Below are 26,990 nucleotides of genomic sequence, written 5' to 3' on the forward strand. Positions count from 1 at the left end.
GCAGATGATCTGTTAGCTGTTTGACAACTACTCTTTCAAGGATTTTTTATATGAAAGGAAGGTTGGAGATTGGCCTATAATTAGCTAAGAGTGCTAAATACACTAAAATACAGGAAGCTCTCCTTATTCAAAGTTTATGTTTAAGGCCAAAGTTGTGGTCCCCAAGTCAAACTGGAACCAGCTAACCACTCCAGCTATGATGCAAATAAATGCCAGTTCACCAGTCAGCTGCTACAGACTGAACAACTGTCATAACAATTTGCATATTAATGATCATGAAACTGTTTCCACAGCTTACTGTCAGGTCCTGGTGCCAATTAGAGTCATTACACAACTGCCTTTTTAAGGCTTGGGAAACCTGCAGCCATCCTAGACTGAAGAGGACATGACGGATGAGTGATAAAACGCGCCTCCTACTGAAAACGCTGCGTCTAGATGAACAGAATCAACTTTTTGGTGCAACAGTTTATTTCCAGAGTGGACTACATTTGGACTACAAACTGGGATTCCTGCTGCAGTTCTTGTTGGCGTGCGTACGTTCATGACGGTTACGTTTATCTGACCGGGAAAACCTTTTGTTACAGTGTCGGCACTTGTATGGTTTCTCTCCTGTGTGGACACGTTTATGCACTTTAAGCTGATCTGCAGTGGTGAAGGATGACCCACACTGGTCACAGAGGTGCTCTTTAACCCCACTGTGGATGAGTTCATGACGTTTTAGTTTATCTGGTGTGGGGAAGCCTTTCCCGCATTCTTCGCAATAATGCAATTTGTGTCCAGTATGTCGCCGATGGTGCATCATTAGGTTTGTTTGCCAGTTGAAAGTTTTTCCACACAGGTCACAACGAAACGGTTTCCCACCACCACAGTGATGACAGGGTTGAGAACTGGATCCATCTGTGCTGCTCTGCTTCTAAACAAAGACACAAAGACAGTGTAAGTCAGGGAATTCCTTCAACATTTTAATCCTGAACCAGGCTTGAAATAAAGAGCATCTCTGCCAACATCGAATTACATTTTATTATATCTGAAAAAAGTTAACCCATCAAAGTACCAGATAGCTTTTATACCTTTACTTTAAAAAAAATGAAGTCATGCAAAACTGTACCCTCAAACAATCCCTGAAAGTGCATGGGGTGAGTCTATATTTTTTTTTATTTAATCCCTTTTTTAATAATAATAATAAAGGATTGGATTTATATAGCGCTTTTCAAGGCACCCAAAGCGCTTTACAATACCACTATTCATTCACTCTCACATTCATACACTGGTGGAGGCAAGCTACAGTTGTAGCCACAGCTGCCCTGGGGCAGACTGACAGAAGCGAGGCTGCCATATCGCGCCATCAGCCCCTCTGGCCATCACCAGTAGGCAAGTAGGGTAAAGTGTCTTGCCCAAGGACACAACGACCAGGACAGAGAGCCCAGGGATCGAACCGGCGACCTTCCGGTTACAGATGCGATTCCCAACCCCCTGAGCCACGGTCGCCCGCGTGACCAGACCTTCGGAAAGCTGGCGAGCTATTGCTCGAGACAAAAAAAACCCAAAACAAAACAACCTACAAGAAAGTTTTCTTTGAAGCAAACTATAAAGAAATTAAGGGGAGACATGAGACTTCTGCGCTGTAGTATAAACTTTGGCATTACAAAAGTATAACAAACTCAAGTTAAAAGTCATAGCTGAAATTGAACTAATGCTCACATGCACTTTCATGAGGAGTGTTGATCCAAAAAGGCTAAAATTACAAGAAAAACATTATAATACATACCTCACAGTAACTGCACTTGTAGAGTTTCTGTCTGGTGTGAATCTGTTGATGGACTTTTACAGAACTCTGTGCTTTAAAAGTCTTTTCACACAGGTCACATTTATAAGGTCTCTCCTCGGTGTGGGTAAACCTGTGGATTTGTAATTGTTTGTATCTTACAAACAGTTTGCCGCACTGTTCACAGCAATAAACATCCTGTCCGGTGTGAATACGCTGGTGTTTATTTCGATTTTCTATGTGGCTGAAAGTTTTTTCACAGATGTCACAGCTGTAAGCCTTAATACCAGAGTGGGAAACCTGATGTTTCCTTAAGCTACTACTTTGAGTAAAAGCTCTGCTACACTGATCACAGCTGTAAGGTTTAACTCCTCTGTGGATGAGCTTATGCTTTACCAAGCCTTCTTTCCTGGTGAAACCCTTTCCACATTCATCACAGCTGTACGCTTTAACTCCACTGTGAATGACCTGGTGTGCTTTTAAGTTTCCAGGCTGGGTAAAAGAATTCCCACACAAGTCACATCTGAACGGTCTCTCTCCCCGTGTGGATGACTTCATGTCTTTCTAGAAAATACTTCCGAGTAAAAGTCATCCCACACTCATCACAGCTGTATGTTTTCTCTCCCTTTTCTTCTGTGAGGTGTGTTGGTCTCCTGAGAGCGCTGACTTCTCGCTCCATGTTGGTCCTGCAGTGACAGAGATACAAACATTGAGTGAAATCCAGTCAAACATAACTTTAAACTTCGTCCATTAATACTAGTTTTAAACATGAGATTGGAGCATGGCAGTCACCAAACACCTTGTAGGATGCATTTTTAAAATAACCCATATTTTAATAGTTTCCATTTATTTAATGTTTATTGTCTGTGAAGGTTCTCAGTCATCCAGGTCATCCTAGTCTAAGGAGCTTGGAAGGAAAACGTCTGGACTTCTTTAGTTTGCCTGAAGATGTTTCACCTGTCATCAGAGAAGCTTCTTCAGTTCTAGGGTCAACTGGTGGAGAGTCTCAGATTTAAACCCAGTGGGAGTATCCCCCTAAAGAGGGACAAAAGGACCCCCTGATGATCCTCCACCTAATCACATGAGCCAAGATGTGAAAACGGGTGTGGGTCACAATCAGCCAGGGTTTCGAGTGAGCTCATTGTGACTCCTAGCCCCACCCTGTCATGTGATTTCCTGACACCCTAAACCAGTTCTTTGCCCACTTTGACCAACAGAACAGGGACACCATCACCCTTCCTGCTGTTTCAGAGAGGGACGACACCCCTATCCAGCTGGAGTAGCATCAGGTCAGAGCCACACTGCACAGAGTCAACGCAAGGAAAGCAGATGGCCCAGACCGTGTAGCAGGTAGAGTGCTTAAAGCATGTGCAGACCAACAAGCAGAGGTTTTCACCACCATCTTCCACCTCTCACTGCTACAGTCTGTAATACCATCCTGCTTTAAGTCAGCCACCATCTCTTCCAGTGGACGAGACCAAGACCAAGGAGATGGAAATCGACTTCAGATGAAGAAAGCGAGCTGAGCACTCTACCCTCTACATCAGGGGTGACGAACTCCAGGCCTTGAGGGCCGGTGTCCTGCAGGTTTAGATCTTGCCCTGAGTCAACACACCTGAATCAAATGATTAGTTAATTACCAGAACTGCAAGACATGTTGGGAGGTAATTTAGCCATTTAAAATCAGCTGTGTTGAATCAAGGACACATGTAAAATCTGCAGGACACCGGCCCTCGAGGCCTGGAGTTCAACACCTGTGCTCTACATTGATGGAGAGGAGGTAGAAAGGTTAGAAAGCTTTAAGTTTCTTAGAGATCACATCTTAACATACGTTACCTGGTCCACAAACATTTCCCACCAGGTACAAAGCACAACAAATGCTGTACTTCCTCAGTAAACTGTGTCAAGCCCAAATACTGCTAAGTAAGTTCTACCGCTGCACCATCGAGAGCCTTCTGACTTACTGCTGTAAACTCTGGTCCAGCTGCTGTACTATGGAGGAACTTGCAGCAGGTGGTGTGGGCGGCAGAGCGGGCAGTTGGCATTTCATTAACTCCCCTCAGAGACATTTATACAGGCAGACTTCAGCAGAAAGGCAGAATCATCATCATGGACCCCTCATACCCTGGACATAGAGCAGGGTGATGTGACCAAAAATATTTATCATGATATACATTTGAAAATGAGCGATTATGATATAATTGACAATATAATTGACACTAGACAAAATACTTTACAACTATACAACATTATTAGTGTGAAATAAAACCCATCAATGTATTTTCACTCAAACAAGCAGCTGTTTTTTATGTGAATTAAAGTTATATAAAAATTTTTGAACAGCCGGTTCCGCTCTCTTAATTCTCTGATAAGTCAGGGCCAAGCCAGCTCCGATCAGCAAGAACCCTGTTATCATGGTTCTGAATCTTCAGCGTCCTCGATCGACAGTCCCGCCAGGCACATGATCCTCCATGTCTGCCACCCGTCCATCGTGTATCCGGCAGGGAAAGTTCCTCCAGGACACTCGGGCTCTCCCGAGCCCAGACTTCTCATTGAGAAAAGGGTGTCAATAGCATTCAGAGATTGATCAAATCCATAATTCTCTTTTAGGTTTTAGAAACAGACTGTGAGTGTTCCAGGGAAAATAATACAAAAAACATGAGACTAGACAAGGACATAAGAGCTAAGCAGGGAAGATAAGGGAGAGGAGAGGAGAAAAAGTGCGTCCGCCTCCTCCGAGAGCCAAAGACTCAGTCTTTATGGTGTCATCCACATATCTGAACCAATGGCTTGGTGGTGTTCCAGGGTAGGATAGCAAAGCCCTCTTTTCCACTTCTTCCATGTACAAATTGGCCACAATGGGTTGAAACTGGGGAACCCATGGCACACCCATGTTTCTGCCTGTAGAACTGACCCTTGTATGTGAAGTAGGTGGAATGAAGACACAGTTCCAAAAGCAAACACTTGGTCGATGCTGAGAGTGGTCCTGTTGCTGAGGTTGGGGTTATCCTGTAATCTCTTACGGACTACCTCCAACGCTTCCGTGACTGGGATGCAAGTGGGATGCACCTGGGTGAAAATCAAATCTCAGGACGTACTACATTTCACGGATCACATTAACTCGGTGGACCGACACATCAAATTCACCAGGGAGGATATGAAAAGTGGCAGGTTAGCCTTCTTAGACTGTGAGATTTCCATCAGTAATGGGGGACATCTAAAAGCTGACGTGTACCGTAAACCTACACATACGGATCAGTATTTAAGGTTTGACTCTCATCATCCACTGGAGCACAAACTCGGTGTCATCAGGACGCTACAACACAAAGCGAACACCATCCCCACAGACACAGCAGCCAGGGAGGCAGAAGAACGGCACATCAAGAAGGCCTTGAGTAAATGTGGTTATCCCAGCTGGACTTTTGTCAAAGCAGGAAAGGCACCTAAAGAAAGCTCCAGCCGATCCAGGAGAGAAGGACAACCACTGCCCAAGCGAAAACCTGTAGTGATCCCATATGTGTCAGGAGTATAGAGCAGTTGAGACACAATTTTTCTAAACACCGGGTCTCTGTGGCTTTTAAACCCCAAAACGCTGCGCCAAAAACTGGTCCACCCCAAGGATCGGGTCCCCCGACACAAACAGAGTAACATAGTGTATGCCAAAGGCGTAGATTTGGCATGGACAGAAGGGACACGTCCCCACCAATATCCAGCGATTATTGACTTGTACCCACCAATAATTTGATCTCTTCCAGAAAAGAAAAACAAAACCGATAGAAAAAAAACAAAAAAACCCCAAAACAATCTGTCAACGTCTTCTTCACCCAGCGGTGCAGAAAGAGTTAAATTACGTTCTCTACTGGAGTCCTACCTCATGTGACAAATATGGCCAATGTGATTGGCTGTGCCTTTCGGGGAGCTCTGTTTAGTTTTAGCAGCGGTAAGCCTGCGCTGCGAGGACCTGCAAGGAGGAGAGGAGGATGGCAGCAAAAAGGAAGAAGCTGGATATAAGAAAGTATTTTTCAAAGAAACCTGTAAATCACTTAAAGTCAAGTTCACTCATAAAATGTGTCCTTCATAATAACGTTACAGGCTATGCTAGGACATACATGCCAACACTCCTGATTGTTCTGGGTGAATCCCGAATTTCAGTGCCCCTCCCGAAAATCTCCCGGAGCCAACAAAATTGAAAAACCATATCCCAGATTGCCTCAGCCAGTTTCCAACAATGGCTACTACTACTGCAGCTACTTAGTTTTAATATTACTCTTATTACCCTTTCTGGGTCGCAAAATAAAGTTTTAACATATTTTCAGGCGAGAGTGTAGCTGTGTAAACTTTAAGTATCTGAGTAGGGGAGAACAGCAAACTCCCGGCACATTGTTTTCAAACCCCCGTGGTCTTTCGCTACTCAGGTTAAACATGATATATAAGTCACTTAAATAACTCAAACATGTTATTGTTTGGCATTTTTCAGTGTTTTATTTGTTCGTGAGTAAATCGGTTTGGCTGAGATTAAAATTATTAAATAAATAATAATAAATAAATGTTTATTTATATAGCACCTTTCAAGACAGAATCACAAAGTGCTGCACATAAGATTACAAGTCATAAAAAGATTTAAAAAGAGAAAATAAAACGGGCAAAAAATTAACCAAAAGCAGTTTTAAAAAGGTGAGTTTTGAGTTGTTTTTTAAAAACAGCTACTGAGTCCACAGTTCTTAATGTTTGGGGGAGAGAGTTCCACAGTCTAGGGGCCACAGTGGCACTATCACCCTTAGTCCTCCTCTTAGTATTTTTTAAAGCAAGTAAGCCCTGATCAGATGACCTCAAAGACCTGCTAGGTCTTTTATTAGATTAGATTAGATTAGATTAAATAAAACTTTATTAATCCCTCGGGAGGGTTCCTCCGGGGTTTTCTCACAGCTGAATAAACATCAAATAGAAAACTGATTAAAAAGAAGTGTGAGATGGTCGAAAAAAAAAACGTCCGGTTATATTTTAGATAGCAAGGAGCAGACAGCTGAATTTCACTCCACCGAGAAAGCTCGTGACGTAATTCTGAAGGCTAGATCGTCACAGTCGCTCATTTCCGGTCAACCCGGCTTTCAGAGGACCACGAAGGCCGGGTCCTCAGGTGGACGCAGCCTCTGAATTTGGACACCCCCGCTGTTTCCGGCCGGACAATAATAACGGTGACATTTAACTTATTTTATTCGATGAATAAACATTGTAAAATTCAAGTTTTTTGTACATATATATATGTATGTGTATTGTAATTTTAAATGGTTTAAAAGCGTGTAGAATAGCACATGTAGGCAAGTATATTTCTCCTTTTTTATCAAGAAGCAAAGACAAAAAGGAAAAAACAAGAAACATGGTAGGGTTGGGAGGTTGAATCATCCGTCCCCACCAATGCTAAAACCAAATCTACACCTTTGGTGTGCGCTGTTAAGTGCCAGGAGGATTGACAGGATTTATACATCAGGGAAACCAAACAACCTCTGGGGAAACGGATGGCACAACACAACACAAAGGGCGATCGTGGCTCAAAGAGTTGGGTGTTCGTCTCGTAACTGGAAGGTTGCCGGTTCAAGCCCCGGCTCAGACAGTCTCGGTCGTTGTGTCCTTGGGCAAGACACTTCACCTACCACCTACTGGTGATGGCCAGAGGGGCCGATGGCGCGATATGAAGAGATGCCAAACTGTGTTTCATTCTTCTGGTAACAGTGTCAGGTAGGGCTGCCACAAACAATTATTTTGATAGTCGACTAATCAGATCATGCATCCATTGTACATACAACTTATTGCACCAGCAGCATCTGCTCTTATATAACTATCATTAGCTTACAGCTTTAAGTGTTTAAGGTCTGTGCTAACTAAAAATAAAGACAAGATGATAGTTTATTGAATTTTAATGAAATTTACAGATTGTTTCGGTGAAGTTTAATAAACTCCTTGCTATCTAAAATATAACAGGACACTGAAGTAAATTCTCGAGCATCTCACACTTCTGATAATCAGCTGTCTGCTTGACGTTTATTCAGCCGTGTAAAAACTATAACTTTAATCTCAGCCAAACCGATTTACTCAGGAACAAATAAAATACTGAAAAAAGCCAAATAATAATATTTTTAAGTTATCTAAGTGACTTATGTATGTTTAACCTGAGTAGCGAAAGTCTCTGAAAACGTCGGAGCGCTTTTGAAAATATGTGTTGTCTTGATAAACTGAGCAGATATTTGAGGTTTACACAGCTACATTCTCGCCTGAAAACATGTTAAACGTTTATTTTGTGACTCAGAAAGAATAATAAGAGTAATATTAAAACTAACTGGCTGCCGCCATTGTTGGAAACTGAGCTGGGCCGCGCTATGAATTCTGGGACACAGCTTCTTCTTTGGGGTTTAACGGCAGCTGGCATCCTTGTACATGCAGTGCTGCCATCTTCTGTTTCAGTCCGTTATTACACTCTTAAATCCTACTACTTATTCCTGCGTCTTTTGTGATCTTACAAAGCTTCAAACGACGCGTCGACTATTAAATCAGTCGTCGACGATTTTGATAGTCGACGTAATCGTGACTAGTCGACTAATCGTGGCAGCCCTAATGGCAGCAAAGACTTATTTTATCTTTAGAACAGAAGATAAGACAGAGAAGAACAAAGACGGCTGTAGAAGAAAGCTGTCCCGTTCATTGGAAAAATTATTTATTGTACTTAAAAAAATGTGGTTTCGATATGAATTTTGTTTCAGTATGCAGATATGGATATGCAAATGTGATACTTTCATTTTTTAAATCTTGTCTTCAGTGATTTCTTAGTGTGAATGTAGATTCTGAAGGAGCACAGGACAAAAATAGGCTAAAGCTGCTGCTGACTGCTTTCTTTATTAACCCAGCAGCTGATGAAGTGGACACAGTTACAGTAACTGCAATATTTTCCTCACCATCACTGTTGAGCTCATCATTTCCTCTGTAGTGGCTGAGCTGGGTCCAAACAGCTGAAAATGTTCCTCTGCTGCTCCATCAGACTCTTCTCCTCCTGCTGATCAGCTGGGACACAAAACAGATCTTTGTTAGACTCCAATGAAAGCTCAGAGTGTCCCACATGTTCATCAGACAACACAGAGTGGAATTCGTGTGACACCTGAGAGTTGTGATATCAGGTAACTTCAGGAGAAACTTGACAGGTGCCCAGTACTGTGAAATATTTCATTTTTCATCAGACAATTTTGAGTGAATCATGTTCAAGACACCATCACAGACCGATAGACACGTTTTTGAATGAATCAGACACCAAACCAGTCTAAAGCCTTGGACAGGGAGTCCTTTCACAGCCAGCACCAGCATCCAGATTCAAAGCACGCTCAGCTGCAACGATGAGAAACAGGAGCAGAGTAAGAGTGACCTTCATTGAGCTGACGTGACTGAACAGAGCCTCCCTCTCTCAGGCTTACTCCCAGTACGCTCAGCGAGAGAGACATTAAACACAAAGCAGAACCTATAAAGATGTTGGTTTATCATTTATTATTTCACTAATAAATACAATTATCTTTTGTCACAGCGGTTTCCTATCCCAGCTATGATGGGGCGAGAGACGTGGTACACCCTGGACAGCTCCCCAGCCTGTCGCAGGGCTAACACAGAGACAGACAGCCATTTCCACTCACACTGACGCCCTTTTAGCTGTGAACTCCTTTGCAAACATAATTGGACATCCACAATAATGCACAGCTATGATAGAATGATTTGCTAAACCTGCTGTCCATTCTGCTGCCATTATGCCTTAAAGAGCAGCTGCATGACATTCACAGGTGATATACGATATGCCTCAAGTGACTCCAATGGTGCCCAAAGCAGCAGCATCGCTTCTTCCTGTAATCACCATGAAAATCTTTGGTCGGAAAAACCAGGAGGGGGTGTTAATCAAAGCTCCTGATCAAAAACTGGAATGTGAAGAAAAGTGATCTTTGCAGCTGCTCCATGAATCTACAGAAAAGCTGCAGATGTTACTTGAAAACATGCAGATGAACTTTTAATTTAGTCTGTTTTGGCAAAAATGGGATTTCCAGGATTTGCCAAAAACGACTGCAGGAACTTAAACTGTTATAAATCTGTCACCAATATGTCAAACAGACCTGTTGTGACTAAGCCAGACAGAAAATTCCTATTAAAAGAAGAAGCAACCAGTCAGTGTTGTGCATCCTTTATGTATCTGTAAGAAGTCTCGCTGACATGAAAAATCTCGGATAATCTGAAGAGGAGGGCAGCAAAAATACAGCATCACAGCTCTATAAACATGCTTCAACGACCAAAAGGACTGGATTGATTACAATGTAGGTGTAATAACACAGAGCCTTAAAAGCACTTGCAAACCAGGTGATTTCTTTATTTATATAGAAGCCCTGTTCATTAAAGTCTACTTACAGATAGAAGTAAAGATATTAGACATAAAAACTCACAGAAACACCTGAAAGCATTGTCGCATATGATCAGCGGCTAACAGAGGGAGGATGAGCTGACTTGTAGCAAACACTCGGTCTGTAGAAAGTAGCGGAACATAGAAAACAACAGAGCCTGCTCTCGTTGGATTCTCTCTCTCTCTGCTGGTATGAGTCAGTGTCTCTTACCCATCAGCCTCAGTGAACGGATCTTGTATGTTAGTCTGTACAACAAACAACAAACGCAACAATGACCGTGTACACGCCCGTGTGTGCCCGCCTGTCACAAACAGCAGCGGTAGCATCAAAGTCAGGCCCAGCCCGTTTGGTGCACCAAACAGCTGCAGCATGCTGAGCTAATGGTTAGCTGGTGTTTTCCTCCAAACACTCTCTCACTCTTCTCTCAACGTGTTCACAATAAACTGTGAACAGACACCGAGGAGAGCAGCAGAAGACCTCATTCAGGAGCTAAACTCAACATGAACTGAACTCACAGTAACGTTAGCTCGGTGCTTACCTTTAGATGAGAGAAACTCGGTTTGTGATCCAGCTGCAGCTCTTCTTCTCCGCCTCTTCCTGTTCCTCTTTACATGCAGGTTACAAACAATGAACAGGTGCATTATCGCCACCAACTGGTGTGGAGAAACTAATGTGATTGAAGTTTGATCTATGTGAGGTTTTTACTCATTTTCAGATTTCTGACCTTTTCTGTTTTAAACTGTTCTCTTTAATCCGGTGCGTCATCATGTGAGAGTCTCCTCTCTTCCAATTTATCCTGCATTGTTTTGAATCCTGAAAAAAACCTCCCTGCAGGCAGGGATTGCTCAGTAGGTAGAGTGGTGGCCCCACGATCGGATAATCACGGGTTCAATTCCCCTGAACAGCTACCCTGAGGTACCCCTGAGCAAGGTACCATCCCTACACACTGCCCCCCGGGTGCCCAATGGCTGCCCACTGCTTCACTGCGTGAATGGGTTAAAATGCAGAGAGGGATCAATAAAGTAAACTTTCTTTAAACCATCTTCCCCCCCTTGCTGTTGACCTGTTTAAACCGTCTCTTCCAGAGTTAATGAGCCAGTATCCAGGAGAACATCATGTTCTATCTCTGTTTAAATGTCTGTTCTGAATGAGATCCCTTCTCCTTACAGACAATAACTATCACTGAGCTTTTTCTCTGCCCTAAGCTACAATAAATGACTCTGATTTCATTGACTCTTTGATGGATTTGTATAAATATGAACATTAGTGCTGATCGATGTCTGCCTGCCCATCTTCTCCACAATCACCTCTACCTAAATATTTAAACATTACATTTAGCACTTGCTTGTTTTAATTTCTTACTTACTGAGTATACGTTCTGTGTATGGCCTATTTTATGCTCTCATTAAACCAGTGGTATATATATATATATATATATATATATATATATATATATATATTAGGGGTGCAACGATACACAAAATTCACGGTTCGGTTCGGTTCGATACTTTGGTGTCACGGTTCGATATTTTTTCGATACAAAAAAATGTTCATGCCTTTTTAATTTGTCATTTATTAACTCAAAAGTACAGTTTTTAAATTTAACCCTAACCCTTGTGCGTGTTTTTTTATTTTGACAGCGAATGCGCACCTGCGGACCACTTATGTGCAGCCCTGGTTATTTAGTTTGTCATATTGCAGCCACAGAAATTATTTTGTCCATGAAACCATAAAGCTGCACTTTCTTTTTGCCTTATAGTCTGATTTGTCATAACTTCTCCGTTTGTGGTAAGCTTTTCCTTTGGCTTTCACTTCTTCACCCTGACCCGTCTTATTTGGCTCAGCAGAACTGAAATATATATGCTGCTGGTTTTACACACGCACTCACATAAGCTCAGCGATTCTCTGCGCGATCAACCTCTCACATGTTTAAGCTGCGGGAGATTTCACTTGTCATGTTTGCATAGTAAGCTAACGATTAATAAGACGATGTCAGAGGAATTGGTGCACAAATTATCATCACTCACAGATCAGTGCTGTCGCTCTCTATACACAGTTCGCACGATTGCAAAGTGAAAGCAAAAAAACAAGCGCAAATTCAAACGCGATTTCAATATGTCACATATTGACAGTGGCCTCACCGATGCCAATGACATAATTACCCAGCTACATTTCTGAAAGAATGCAAAAGCATTGACATATATTTTTCCTTCCTACAATAGCCCGACGGGCAGGGAAGAGATAGATTTTGGTAGCCCGACTGAAAAAATCGCTAGCCCCAGAAGTCGGGCTAGCGATATTGCAAGCCATGTATCTGATTGAGGAATCACTCATCTTTGGAAAAGAGAGTTTATTACAGAGAAATGGCTCTTTCCAAAATAAAAGCTATACTATCCGCTTCTTCGGGGCTATATTCTCAGCAGCATAAGGAGAATCATGTGCTAACAGCTGTTCTAAATGACTCGGCTAAAGTTAGTAGCATGCTTGCTTTTTTTTGTCTGCTTCCACTTGTCTTTGCACTAGGATGATGTCGGCGTAATGTGCAGTCATATTCGTTGTGTTCCCACTAGTGCTTTCAGGTTGATCTCGTTGAAATGACCTTAACGCCACAACACGGCAAATCTCCGTTAACGAGCTACCACCGATCGCCCCGTGCATGGGGCTAGACGGCCAACACGTTAACGAGCTAACTGCGCTAACACACTAGTTCCCACCCATGTAATTGAGCATTGCATGGCAACATCCAACATACTGTTTTTACTTTAGTCCATGACTCGCTTACCTTCAGGGTCATAAGTCACATGAAAACCAAAATAATTCCAAACGCCAGATCTGAATGTTGCAAGGAGAGCTTAACTTCTGTCTTGCTAGCTTGCCCTGCGCTCTTCCTTCTGACTATGCTGTCTGTGTTGAGCGCTCAGTGGATCTGCGCTCGACAGTGCAGCCTAGGCGGAGTAGTCGAACGCAGATTCACTGAGCGCTCAACACAGACAGCATCGTCAGAAGGAAAGTTGATAAAATAAATTACAAATGTTGTATTGTTCGATACATATGCGTACCGAACCAAAAGCACTGTATCGAACGGTTCAATATCGATACGAATATCGTTGCACCCCTAATATGTATATGTATATATATATATATATATATATATATATATATATATATATATATATATATGTATGTATATATATGTATATGTATGTATATATATATATATATATATATACATACACACACACACACACCAGTACCCGCCTTATTACCGACATTAAAGTACAGTAGTATAGGCCTATTTAACACCATATACAGTTCAGACAAGACAATTGTATTTCTTATATGAATGTTATTTATTTTAACTGTCATAAACAAGATGTGACAAGTGATCATAATAACAACTGAACTGCAGTAAAACATTCACAGAAGGTGGGACATCCAATGTTTAAGTGATGACGTATGAACCCTGCTTCCAAAACTACTCTGCTTCTGTGGTTTATCATGTTTTAATGCTTTGTATCTTGTTCTATTTAAGCTGAACAAGCCCCTAAAACAGTCTGTGATCACCGTCTGCCTCTCTTGTTTTTTATACCGCTAATCATTTTCAAGCTCACTTTTTAAAACCTTACCATTAACTACAGCCCAGCCCATTGAGCAGTATATTAATGACTAACCTTGTATTGTGGGTGGATTATCTCAGTTGTTCTCCTGACTGAAGTTTGGTTCGTTTACAACAACAACAAAAATAGCTTTCATCCTCCAGCTTCACTGTGCATATATTAGACTTGTAGTCAAGACCGCCTAAACCAAGACCAAGACAATACCAAGACCAGAGGGTATCGACACCAAGACAAAGTCGGGATGAGATCAAGACTGAGACAAAAAAGTGTTTAAACTGCAGCCAGATGCTGCTTCGTTTACGCATGTCAGGCATATTTGTGTTTTTGCGATGCACTCGCACAGCCCTCCTCACCGCTGTCTACTGTCTCACTCACTGAGAGGACAGACGCACGCTCCACTTGACTGTCGCATCTCTCACCCTCTGTTTTTCACATAATGATGTTATCCTAGCGAAAGGAAATTAAGTGAGGAGCTGGCTCTCGCTCAATAGGAGTTGACTCTTCTAATTCACTACAAAGCACTCTCTAAGCACGGCTCTTAGAGCCGTTTTGTGCTTGACACATTATCCAACGTTACGTTGTGTGTCATGGATACTGTTGACTCCAAATCTCCTGACCACTATGCTGATCGGAGACGGCAAGACCGAGACAGTGAGAACAAGACAAGGTAACTGGAGTTTGAACTTGTGATCTGCACACACTTTAATGGTGTATAATATGATACTATGGTTAATATAATATGCCTGGCCATGGAGCACTGAGCCTGCTGTGTGTGTCTGTCTCTGGCACTTCATCCATTATTGTGGGGGGAAAAAACACAGTGTTGAAACCAAGACTGAAAGTGAGATTTATTAAAATAGATATTTGCATATTGACCAACACAGCAGCGAGTTTTCACACAGCATTGATACCAAAAAGGGAAAATATCGCCTCTTTTATCTCCATGTGGATACAATCTTTGTCTGTTGTAATGGTGGGGAGTTTTCTTCTCACAGTCACTAGGCATAACAAAGACAGACAAAGTGCCTAATGACCATGAAAACATCTGACAGTTATCTGCATTGGGGTTTTTTGTTGTTGTTGTTGTTTTTTTCATCTCCACACACACTAGATGATGTTAGAAGCTAAATCAGATGAAACACAGATTTCCCACCACATTCAAATAAAAAGAGGTGTTTCCCATATCATTTGGACATCATTCCTTTGGACAACATGGATCTAGTGAGAATCACTTACTACTACTAATAATAATAATAATAATGGATTGCACTTATATAGCGCTTTTCGGGGCCCTCAAAGCTCTTTACAATTCCACTATTCATTCACACACTGGTGGAGGCAGCTGCAGTTGTAGCCACAGCTGCCCTGGGGGAGACTGACAGAAGCGAGGTTGCCATATCGCGCCATCACCAGTAGGCGGCAGGTGAAGGACACAACGACCGAGCCTGTCCGAGCCGGGGCTCGAACCGACAACCTTCCGGTTACAAACGAACTGCCAACTCTTTGAGCCACCATCGCCCCATAAATAAAAGAGATCACTAAACTCACGTAGACACAAAACAGGCCTAAATACACACTTGAATATACTCATAACTCTGCTGAGTGCACTCTTGGTGATGCTGTGTACCTGTAACCAGCTCTGAAAACTTTTACTTAAAAAGCCAAAGTTGGTCTGTGTGTTCACTTCTGTCTCACAGCCTACGAAAGAGGATTTGAAATTATCAGATTTACATCCTCCTTACAAATAGAGACATCGATTATGGTCCATTAGATTAAACCAAAGAACTAAAGAATAAACATCATTTAAGAAAACTCCAGAAGACTGGGCTATGGCTGGTCTCACTGAAGAACAACAACAGATTCAGCTGCAGACTTAAACTTCTAACGGTTCTTTGCTGCTTTACCCCAATTTTCTCAAGATGCTTTTCCATCTGCTTTTTAAACAAGTTTTGTAATATCAGTTGGATATAAAAGACAGTTAATAAATATACATTAATGATACAACTACTACTACTACTACTAAACACTACTGTGTCCTAAAGAGGAAAAGATTTTTTTTTAAAAAACTAAAAAATTAAAACATTTTTAGAGCATCGAAATTCATTTCAGAAAAAATCTTGATCTACATATCTATACTTGCAGCAGTTAAATTTAACATTCGGGATTATTCACTGTAGGCCCAGAAATCAGAGCTAGCTCATCAGATCCAAGGGTGACATCAGCTGACACTCTTTACAGGAGACTCCACCTGAACTCTGTGGAGCCTGATCTCAAGTTTTTTAAGTCTGACCCTGAAACCAGGAGAGGATCTTTCTGTCTCTGCAGATTCATTGTGATCCGGGGATTTCAGTTCTGCATGCTCACACTGATGTTTGCAAAGAGCAGATAGTGAAGTGAATGTTTTTGCACATTGGTAACAGTGAAACGATTTATTTACAGCGTGGGATCGTTTGTGTTCAGAGTATGAACTGACATTCCTGAAGTTCTTGTCACACTGGTCACAGCTGAAGTTCCCTCTAATGTGTGTACGTTCATGAAGGTTACGACTATTTGAATGTGAGAAGCTTTTGTCACAGTGTCCGCACTTGTATGGTTTCTCACCTGTGTGGATTCGTATATGCCCTTTAAGCTGACCTGCACTAGTAAAGGATGACCCACATTGGTCACAGAGGTGGTCTTTAACCCCACTGTGAATGAGTTCATGTTTTTTTAATGTACTTGGAGTGGGGAAGCCTTTCCCACATTCTTTGCAGTAGTTCATTTTGTCTCCAGTGTGTCTACGTTGATGTCTTGTTAGGCACTCTTGATGATTGAAAGTTTTTCCACAAAGTTCACAGCGAAACATTTTCCCACCACCACAGTGACGACAAGGTTGAGAAGTGGATCCATCTGTGTCGCTCTGCTTCTAAACAAAGACACAGAGACAGTGTAAGTCAGGGAATTCCTTCAACATTTTTCTCCTGAACATCGCCTGATATAAAGAGCATCTCTGCCAAAGTCCAATTACATTTTACTGTTTACCTTGCAACATTCAGCTTACTGGGCTACAATTACAATAAGAGTATTGTGACTAGAAAAGCAGTTATTTAGTTGTTTTTTTTATGATCATGAAAGACAAAAATAATAACTGAAGTCTGATGAACCTCTCAGCATTACCTTTCCATCCATTAGAATTACTAACATGCTAACACAATTTAATGAGCAAAGTTGTTCCAAACAGGCAGACTAAAATAAAAACACAAAATAAGAAAATATAAATACATACCTCACAGTAACTGCACTTGTAGCGTTTCTCTCTGGTGTGAATCTGTTGGTGGACTCTCAGGTAACGTGGAGCTTTAAAGGTTTTATCACACAGGTCACATTTATAAAGTCTCTCCTCAGTGTGGCTAAACATGTGGTATTTTAAGTGTGTGGCTGTTTTAAAAGTTTTGCCACACTGATCACAGCAGTAAACATCATGTCCAGTGTGAATGCGTAGGTGTCTATTTAGGTAACTTTTAAAACTAAAGGTTTTACCACAAATGTCACAGCTATATGCCTTAATCCCAGAGTGGATAATTTGATGCTTCTTTAACTTGCTACGATAAGAAAAAGCCTTGTCACACTGATAACAGCTGTATGCTTTAACTCTACTGTGGATGACCTGGTGCCTTTTTAAGTGTCTAGGCTCAAAAAAAGACTTTCCACACAAGTCACAATTGTACGATTTAACTCCAATGTGGATGAACTGATGGGTTTTTAATTGTCCACGCTGAATAAAAGACTTTCCACACAAGTCACAACGGTACGGTTTAACTTGAGTGTGGGAAAGATGGTGTCTTTTTAAGCTTCCAGGCTCGCTAAAACACTTTCCACACAATTGACAGCTGTACGCTTTAACTCCACTGTGGATGAGTTGGTGTGTTTTTAAGTGTCCAGACTGATTAAAGGACTTTCCACACTGATCACAGCTGTATGGTTTAACTCCACTATGGATGAGTTGGTGTCTCTTTAATTGTCCAGGCTCAGTAAAAGACTTTTCACACTGATCACATCTGTATGGTTTAACTCCATTATGAATAAATTGGTGTCTCTTTAATTGTGCGGGACGGGTAAAAGACTTTTCACACTGATCACAGCTGTATGGTTTAACCCCACTGTGGGTAAGTTTGTGTGTTTTTAAGTGTCCAGGCTGGGTAAAATCCTTCCCACACTGATCACAGGTGTACAGTTTAACTCCAATGTGGATGAGTTGGTGGTTTTTTAAGCTTCGCGGCCGAGTGAAAGACTTTCCACAGAAGTCACAGCTGTAAGGTTTAATTGCACTGTGCATGAGCTGATGTCTTTTTAAGTGTCCAGCCGAGGTAAAAGACTTTCCACACAACCCACAGTTGTACAGTTTAACTCCACTGTGGATGAGTTTGTGTCTTTTCAGGTGTTCAGCCCGGGTAAAAGATTTTCCACACAAGTTACAGCTGTAAGGTTTAATTCCACTGTGGATGAGTTGGTGTCTTTTTAGGTGTTCAGCCTGGGTAAAATCCTTCCCACACTCATCACAGCTGTATTTTTTCTCTCCCTTTCTTCTGTGAGGTTTGTCGGCCTCCTGAGAGCGCTGACTTCTCGCTCCATGTTGGTCCTGCAGTGACAGAGATACAAACAGAGGCAGTGAGTGAAATGCAGTCGTGGAACAAACTGAAACTGCCTCCATTAGTGGAATCAAAGAAAACAAAAGCACTGTGGGAAGGTGTGTTACCACCACCTTCTGGTGACAGTATCACATTACAATGATGTGCTACAATGAGAGTTGGAATGCAAATGACATTATTGAAGAAATATTGATCATGGGAAAAAATCTTTTACTTCATAAAAATTGTGAGTGTAACTGATGATATTTTTTTTTTCCAATGTGTGCTGATAAAATATGATCTTTGTATTTTCTTGTAACTTCTGTGTGTGATATATTTGTCCAAGAGGGAGATTGGACGAATATATTATTTATTTATTTGCCCATGAGTAAGTTTGATAATAATGATGGAGCTAATAGAAGCAGTAAACATAAAAAAAAAAATAATAGCACTGTTTTCAAAGCACCCTTTTTCATCTGCGAGCAAATGAACCATCCCAGAGTGCACCCAAATGCTTTTTGATGGAGCTGCAAAAGCTGGTGATAGCCTAGCATACTCAGCCGGATGGTGAACATCTACATGCTCGTGCAAGTTAATCATGTTTGAGTATGTAGAGAGTTGAAAATAGCTTTCTAGTAAAATCTGGTATCAGAAATAAACTGGGGAAAACAGCCCCAGCCCCAGCCCCAAGGGTTTCTGTTGTGATTGTATTTTTGTACCAGTCATTTAAAATGCTATCCTACATCCAGCCGCTAGAGGGCGCATTACGCGCAGTGGTATCGAGTAGCGTTTTGGGGCACAGAGAAAGAATAAACCTTCCTGTTGTGAAACTGACATCAGCTCATCATGTGTGTCCCTTTTTCTATTCTTTATCACAGGTTAGTAAATGCATTTAAATGAATGTGTACTGCAGACCTTACAAACAGAGGATGTTGTTTATGTGGGTAATGAGCGCAACTTGCTAAAGAAATGGATTCGTTCTGAGTTGTGTCTGAATTGTGGGTTAAGGCTGCAGGCTAAGTGATGCTAATGCTAGCGGACTTGGCTAATGTGGGATACTGAGGCTGTACCCCAATTCAGGGTCTGCAGCCTTAAAGTACGCAGCCTCAACAATCCTCAAGGGCCGCGTACTCAAAGACCGCTAAGGCCGGAAGTGCGAGGCTTGTGAAATGGGACGGTCTAGCCTCCGTTGCGCTGATACTGTTGTTTGTCAATAAAGTTAAAAAAAAAAAAAAAAAGGCCTCTGTTGCGCTGCCCAGGTTGCCTAGCAACCATGATACTAACCACTGGAAACGTGTCATACAGCTTTGTTTGACAGAAATGAAGGAGAAAATCTTTTGTTCATGTGTTTGTTTGTTTCTACATGAGCTTTGATCATTCTCTGTAAGATTAAGCTCAGCTATTGAACGGCGTATATTTTAAAGTAAAGGCTTTAAAACCAAGTTAGTACAAACGTCACTAATGTCACATAACTTTGCCGACATGTGGCCAACAGTAATGTTTAATGTTCTTTGTTATCAAACATTTGCACATAAATAAGTGACATAATATTCAGTACTTAAAGTTTACTCTTCGGCCGCCCCTCATCCGCCGTTTTTTTTTGCAAATTTATCCACACCCATCGCCGCGCTATGCATTCTGGGATATGTTGGGCCACGAAGTCTACACTGCCACAGCCTTAAAATTCAGGAAAATGAAGGACGCATTTCAAGCAGCCTTTGAATTGGGACAGCCTTCGGCGCGCCGCTGTGACGTAATTGGCCTTGAAGTCCGTACTTTAAGGCTGCAGACCCTGAATTGGGAGACAGCCTGAGTGTGTGTGGGGAAGCTAATCTGACCTGTGAGAGACTTCTGGACTGTGAACTCTTAATGTATTATGCACTCTGATAAATGGGTTTTATACTATGTTTTACTCTTCTGGTTGATGTTGTGGTTACAAGAACAAGTTTGTGGTTTAATACAAAGACATTTATAGAGTGTTATAAGGAAATCGTTTGATCAATGCTGACTGCACAGTAGTAGTGAACGCTGTTAAAGGAGCACTGCACTCTATATAGTTGTAGGTTGTATAAGAACAGTAAATATGTTTGTTTTATGTCAAAGACATTATTTTCTTGTAAAGAGTAAAATAGCTATATTTAAAACAACAGAAGTTACATTGTCAGTACAGTGGAATTTCACATGAATAATTTAGTGCTGAACAAGAATTAAAATGTTTAAAAATGAGTTAATTTTATGATGTTTGTAAATGTAGTTAAAAATGAAGTACAGAGTACACTATTGTGTTTTGTTTATCTTTGTGAAATAAGTGTGGTTATTGTGATACATTGTGGATCTGACATATCAACATTTTGTTTATTTTTTGTCAAAGTTGTATTGAGAGATTTATACAGTCTTGAGCTCAGGGAGCTGTGGCCATGTATGGTAAACTGGACTGAAGCATAAGGCCATTTCTTTGCAGTTAGTGTGGTGATACCTGAAGCTGTTCTAAGCTGTTGTGAAGAATAAACCTTCCTGTTGTGAAACTGACATCAGCTCAAAGTGTGTCCCTTTTTCTATTCTTTATCACAGCACCACACGTTGTTGAACAGGAAACCAGTTGCCCCTCTGGTCATCATCTTAGGGAGGCAACAAGTACTTTGCTCAAACTATACATCTGCACAAGCAGCACACCACCTTGGTCACATTCTGTATGTATGGAGGCGCCCGGGATGGAAAAGATAAAGCTGCTGTTAACAACCAGCTGTGCACACAGTTTCAATAACAGTAACCGAGATATTTTTCTCACCTCCTGTGTTGAAGTCATCGTTTCCTCTGTAGTGGCTGAGCTGAATCCAAATGGCTGAAACTGTTCCTCTGCTGCTCCACCAGACTCTTCTCCTCCTGTTACTCAGCTGGGACACAAAAGTATAGATATGTATTTTATCCCTGACAAGAAGAAGCAGAGCAAATAAACATTACTACACTCAGTGACAACAATACCTATGAAGCTTCAAGGTGAAACCCCAGAAGCAGCTACAAAAAGACAGTTATCAGTTGTCTAAAAGAAATTGAAAGGGGAAAAGCCACTAACCGCCCTGCATACAACCACCTTTACCCAGGGGATGCTACACCCTGTATATATGGACTTCCACAGATACACAAAGAGGGAGTCTCACTCAGACTCGCTGAAGGGCAAAGTTCAAATTAATGTTGTTTATACATCGCCAAATCGCAACAAAATGATTATATTAGATCAAATATGACAAAATGTGGATTTTACAGTAGCAACAATATTGTATCTCTACAGTTTAAATATTTAATAAGCTTTCTGCCAACACAGAAAATTTGCTGTAACAACCAAATTTCCCCTTGTGGGACAATTAAAGGATTATTCCATTCTATTCTATTCTATATTTTTCTATTATTATTTTATTATGGATTAATTTTGTTTAATCAGCTACCATCTCTCCTATGGACTTTTTAATGTCTACAGTCCCAGATCAACACAGCCCTGTTCTCCATGGCTATCAGCAGCAGGAGCAGCAGCAACACCCCAACAGCAACATTGTTCCCATCAGGTAAAACGTGGGCTACGTTAGCTTTTTATTGTCCCCACCTGATGACAGTGATATAGTATGATGTTACTCCAAATTAGATTCTTGATGAATGTGTGTTGTTGTTATTCAGCCTGGTTCTATGTGCCCCTTTTTAAACTCTGATCCATGTACGGCTCTGGTTAAAATGAAGTAAGGATGGCAGTCAAAACAGTGAAGCTTAGCTGAGCTGAGCTAAACTGTGATGTCATCAAGTCGTTCAAATGTTATAAGGATTGTTATCCGGTTCTCAAGGAGGTCCGGAATCCTCAGTCAACTTGCGAAGTGCGGACTTGCGTACTTGAGTGTTCAGAAACGATCTAGACAGTAACACAGATGTGTAGCATCGCCAACTAGCAACAAGCCTCTTACACAGTGCGTATGCTAACAGCTAGCCTAGCCAACGACTTAACAACAGAAGCTACAGAGTGATGTTGTATAAAACTCCAAGATGTTTTAGTGCGTGCCTTTTAATTGTGCCGACGTGGTATTTACCTTAGTTTAACGAGTCGTTAGGCGCAGTAAACACATCAGCAAATAATGCGCTATCACGTAGTGATGTGACGTTCTGTATCGAGGCTTCAAAGCTTGTGTCGAGTAATGGAGGGGGCGTTTCCGCGATGCGCGGCTTGCTTCATTTATGGGAGGAGCTGAAAATGATGACGTCCGAAGCCTCGCTGCCCGGCTGTACCACGTGACTGGTTCAGGAAGTGGTTCGAATTTCGCCGCGAGATATGACAGCGATATAAACCCCTCAGACTTCAATCAAAATGTGGGTGTTTGATGGAGAGTTGCGGTTAGTGAGAGTTTGGAGACAGTTTGGAGGTTTATGAGAGTGAGGAGAGAAACTCAGGAGAGAATGGAGCCAGCTAAGAAGAGGAGAATGTCCTCCCCTGTGTGGGAACATTTTGATTTTATTCCTCCCAACAAGGTATGTAAATTTCTACAGAAGATGTATTTTCATAATACTGATGGTGCAATACAATTTATGTTAAGCGGCTTTACTTTTGTACAAGGTGAAGTGTTTGCTATGTGCCAGGGAGCTGGGATATAACAACACCTCATCCATGCTTAGGCACTACAGAGCTTTGCATGAGAATAAGGGGAACACCGATTGTGGAGCAAGACCAGGTGAGCCATCAAATGCCATGATGATATGGCATGCCGTAATGTTACTAAATGATATAACAATAGTATACAATGCAATAAGTTACGTGTGTGATATTTATATTTGTGCTTTGTCTTTGTCTTTCCTCAGAGAACAATCTCAAATAGATGAAGACCTGGTTACCATGGTGATCGAGGACTCCCAGCCATTTAGCATTGTGGAGGACAAAGGATTCAAAAGATTTGTTAAATCATTAAATCCTAGCTATGTTCTCCCCACTAAAGGTTATAAAAGCAGTGAAAATTTAGTTTTTACTGAATAAAATATGGGCAGGACTGAGGCCTCAGTGTGTAGCTGTCCATACCTCAACGTTACAAAAGCACAACTACTGTCCACACCCCAACCACACCTCACCTCACAGTAAATGATCGTTTCCATTTTAAGCATTTCCAAATAATCATTTTCCATACTGCCAGTATAAATATACACAGTATACTGCATCACTACAATATAGATGTTTTACACACTCCTTTTGTTGTTGACATTTACAGGCTGTGTGCAAAAGGCCACACTCTTCAAATTCATGCCAACTAATATTTCTACGTCCAATTGGATGAAAAGCTTCAGTGCTTCATGAAGCTTCATCTGCCCATCACTACTATCAAGGGCACACACACAAGAGCACCTGCAGCCACTGAGGAGCGACCTCCACACTAAACAGAAACATGTGACCTCCACAGTAACCGGAAACACGTAACTCATGCTGCTAATAAATACATTTGGTTCTAAGTGGGGTTTTTTTAACACTCTGGGTTTGTTAAAAAAAAAAAAAAAATCACCATTCCTTCAGATTGTTTGTGGCTAAAAGTGTCCATGTGTTGTTTTTGTTTCTTTGCTACTTTTTCTGCATAAAGGTTTTTTCATAAATATAAACTAGTCATTACTTACATTACTTACATTTTTAATCATTCAAACACCTTTTTCTAGTACAATGCACTTGTTTGAAGACAACCTAAAAACTCACCATTTCATATATCAGCAGTGCTACTGGAAAACAGTGGTCCCTCACGCGGTTCATCTTTCACTGATTTTTTTTCCTTTGGGTCGGTTTCCCTGGGGCTTTTCCCCTGTTGTGGTCTGTGTCTTATATTGAAAGAACTATTTACGCGTTACCATAGCGACCAGAGAGCATCAAGAAGCTGAGAGGAGGTTGTTACTCTCAATGTTGTTGGCACATTTCAGGAGGACGCTGCTAATAAAGTTACACAATTACACAGCCGAATTTGCGTTTATTATTATATTTACAAAATACCACAGTTTTTGTCTTTGTCTGTATCATTTTATTCTGTTGTATTTATCTGCAACACCTTAAAGGCCGGTCCGTAAAAATATTGTCTAACTGGTCCGTGGTGCAAAAAAGGTTGGGGACCGCTGCTGTACAGTACAGAATGCTTTTAGCTTGTCGAATTTATATAAATCTGCTGACAAAACGTTTTGCACGGTTTCATTTTATCATGGAATTATGTTTCTATGATGGGTTGAACTTTAGGAGTGTTTAAACAAAAGAGAAAAGTGTGAAAATGTTACAGTTAAATTTTTTACTTTAAGTATGGACATGGAAACAAGTGAACAACATTTTATAATAAGCTTAATTGGAATTATGTACACTGAAAAAAAAGCAACAACACATAAAAACACAAACAAACAGCCAGTGCCTTCATCTGTCCATTAAATGTCAAACATCACATTGACCCATAGTCCCTGCTCGTCAGCACATTTAAAAAGAGCTCCATGTCCTCTGCAAACTGAAAAACAAAGAGGAAGAAGTCCCTCTACACAAAAACACTGCAGATGACAGGCCAGGCAAACATCTATTGATCTGTTTGAATGGCTCCTCATCATGTGAGCCTTGAAGGGTTTTTTTTTAAAAAAAAAAAGACTATTTTCATGGACTTTCCACAAGCCGCAGATTCATTCAGCACAGAGGGAGGAGCACATGAATGTTCTACCGAAGATTCAGAAAATGGTTTTGATGCTGGAGACAAGACATCGAGAGGGAGATGGGGCTCCACGGAGAGTTCAGTGGGGAGCAGTCCTGAATGCTGACATGACAATAATTGCCTTGCCATATCCCCACGCTGTATGACTGTCATGTTGCAGACAGGGCAGTGAAAGTGCACCGGCATATCATTTTGTCTGTAAGAGAGAGAAAAACAACATGTAATTTAAATGTAGTTGTATAGAATGCAATCGGTTTATCTAACAATCAGATTGTACATATTAACAAAAACATCCAAGCCATCCTCAATAATGAAAGCAAAATGGTGTGGATCACAAGAGCTGTCAGGAAATGTGGTGAACAGGAAAAAAGACATTTAATGAAAACACACTTTTTCTCTCACTGATGAATGAACTGAACTGTACAATGTGAAAAGCAACTTTAAAGTCAACAAAGAGACTGCAGAAGTGCTGAAAAGAAGTGCATATTTATAACTTTAACTATGAGGTATATTTAATGCCAACATACCTTTGAAAGGCAAAGCATTTTTAACAGAATGGAATAGAGAATATTAGTATTTATAAATATGTAAACCCCTTTGTGACGACCTTTACAATGTTGATGCAGGTGGAATGAGAGACATGAATAAAGTGCAATATGCAGTAAATGGAACAACGTGCATTGATGTTACAAATAGTGAAAAGCAGTGAAGTGAATTTGTTCATAACAAGCAAAAATCAAATACATTTGAAACTGACCACTAAATGCTAACCAGAGGTGTCAAAAGTGCACATTCCTTACTAAAGTTTAGATAGGGTTGGAGCTATTTGTTCTTTATTATTATTATTATTATTATTTTGAAATTAGTTAAAGTTTGTTGTTAGTTTACTTAAATTTTGGGGTTTATTTACAAGTTTATTTGTCAGTTAAAATTTTGTTTCAATGTTTTGTTTGTTTGGTGTTACCTTGTTAAATTAGTCAGTAAGAGCTGTAGGGGCATTTTGTTTCTATAAATAAAGAGACTGGTATAGGACCAGCATGCACTGGGGTGGGCCTATGGTTTTTTACCAGAGCAGGAGAAGCAGCAGGAAGTAACAAAAAATGGATCTTGTTATTGCTTGCCAAACTGGATAAATAAACCATAAAAACGCAACTTTCAAGTTTGGACAATGGACTTCTTTTGCCTGCGTACGAAATATTATCTCAGTGCAGCAGTGGCTTGTGGACTTTTAATTGTGGGATGTTTGGTTGGTCAAACAAAAGGAATTGCCACTACAACCTCGGGGGTATGACCGTTGTTGTAACGCTAACAAAGTGCCAACGTAATCAGTGTAAGCAAACTAGATGATTCCTAGAATTATATAATTATTAACGGTGAATTTATACATGGAAGACTCTGTACCAACCTTTACGATCCACTTGCAAGGTTAAGGATCCATGCAGAAACGAGACAAGAACGTATTTCTGCCTACTATGGAGGTCACGTGTTTCCGGTTACTGTGGAGGTCCCAATATGGTGCTCCCCAGTGGCTGCAGCCAGACCCTTCTCTGAGAAGGAGCAAATCCAGTCACTACTGTTGCTACCCGATTCATACTGGAAACCCGATCGGTACCCCGCATGCGCAAATCTTACGTCACTTCCTCTCTTTGCCAGCATTGCGACATTCTATGGTCGGGTCCAAATTCATGGGCTGCATCCTCCTGAGGACCCGGCCTTCGCGGTCTACGTGGGCCGGGTCCTCAGAAGGTCGGGTAGGCCGGAAGTAAACGGCCGTGAAATTGGACAGTCTAGCCTTCTAATTAGCGTCACCGCTGTCTCGGTGGAGTTTAATAAACTCAGCCGTCTGCTCCTTGCTATCTAAAATATAACAGGACACTGGCATAAATTCTCAACTGTCT

The 26,990-nt window shown here is 41.1% G+C and overlaps 3 protein-coding genes across 4 annotated transcripts in view; all 3 read right to left on the reverse strand.

Moving 5' to 3' along the window:
* LOC120717279 (zinc finger protein 708-like) overlaps nucleotides 1–26,990 on the reverse strand; it is a 274,392-nt gene that overhangs the window by 106,727 nt on the left and 140,675 nt on the right. The gene's annotated exons all lie outside the window — the stretch shown is intronic.
* On the reverse strand, nucleotides 28–2,325 carry LOC120717283 (zinc finger protein 708-like). Of its 2 annotated transcripts, XM_040005227.1 has the most exons (3): nucleotides 2,162–2,318; nucleotides 1,769–1,898; nucleotides 28–913 (listed from the first exon to the last, which is right to left on the reverse strand). In XM_040005227.1, exons 1-3 carry the CDS (start codon nucleotides 2,197–2,199, stop codon nucleotides 494–496), a joined length of 588 nt encoding a protein of 195 aa, XP_039861161.1. In that variant the 5' UTR covers nucleotides 2,200–2,318; the 3' UTR covers nucleotides 28–493. The 2 variants fall into 2 exon arrangements, with proteins under 2 accessions (XP_039861161.1, XP_039861160.1); XM_040005226.1 differs by having other exon boundaries at nucleotides 31–913; nucleotides 1,769–2,325.
* On the reverse strand, nucleotides 15,235–18,334 carry LOC120717265 (zinc finger protein 420-like). The gene is made up of 2 exons (XM_040005190.1): nucleotides 17,068–18,334; nucleotides 15,235–16,707 (listed from the first exon to the last, which is right to left on the reverse strand). The coding sequence occupies exons 1-2, from the start codon at nucleotides 18,115–18,117 to the stop codon at nucleotides 16,021–16,023; spliced, it is 1,737 nt and encodes a 578-aa protein (XP_039861124.1). The 5' UTR covers nucleotides 18,118–18,334; the 3' UTR covers nucleotides 15,235–16,020.

The sequence above is a fragment of the Simochromis diagramma genome, unplaced genomic scaffold (assembly GCF_900408965.1).
Source record: "Simochromis diagramma unplaced genomic scaffold, fSimDia1.1 OVJJ01000097.1, whole genome shotgun sequence".
In the NCBI taxonomy this organism is placed as follows: Eukaryota; Metazoa; Chordata; class Actinopteri; order Cichliformes; family Cichlidae; genus Simochromis; species Simochromis diagramma.

Excerpts from the sequence above, each read along its gene's own strand:
- LOC120717265 (XM_040005190.1), bottom strand. The coding sequence starts at position 18,117 with ATGCACAGTGCAATTAAACCTTACAGCTGTGACTTCTGTGGAAAGTCT. Across the intron at positions 16,708-17,067 it reads ACAAGTGCAGTTACTGTGAG|AAGCAGAGCGACACAGATGG; the intron begins GTATGTATTTAT and ends GTCTTTGTTTAG.
- LOC120717283 (XM_040005226.1), bottom strand. The coding sequence starts at position 2,323 with ATGAAGTCATCCACACGGGGAGAGAGACCGTTCAGATGTGACTTGTGT. Across the intron at positions 914-1,768 it reads ACAAGTGCAGTTACTGTGAG|AAGCAGAGCAGCACAGATGG; the intron begins GTATGTATTATA and ends GTCTTTGTTTAG.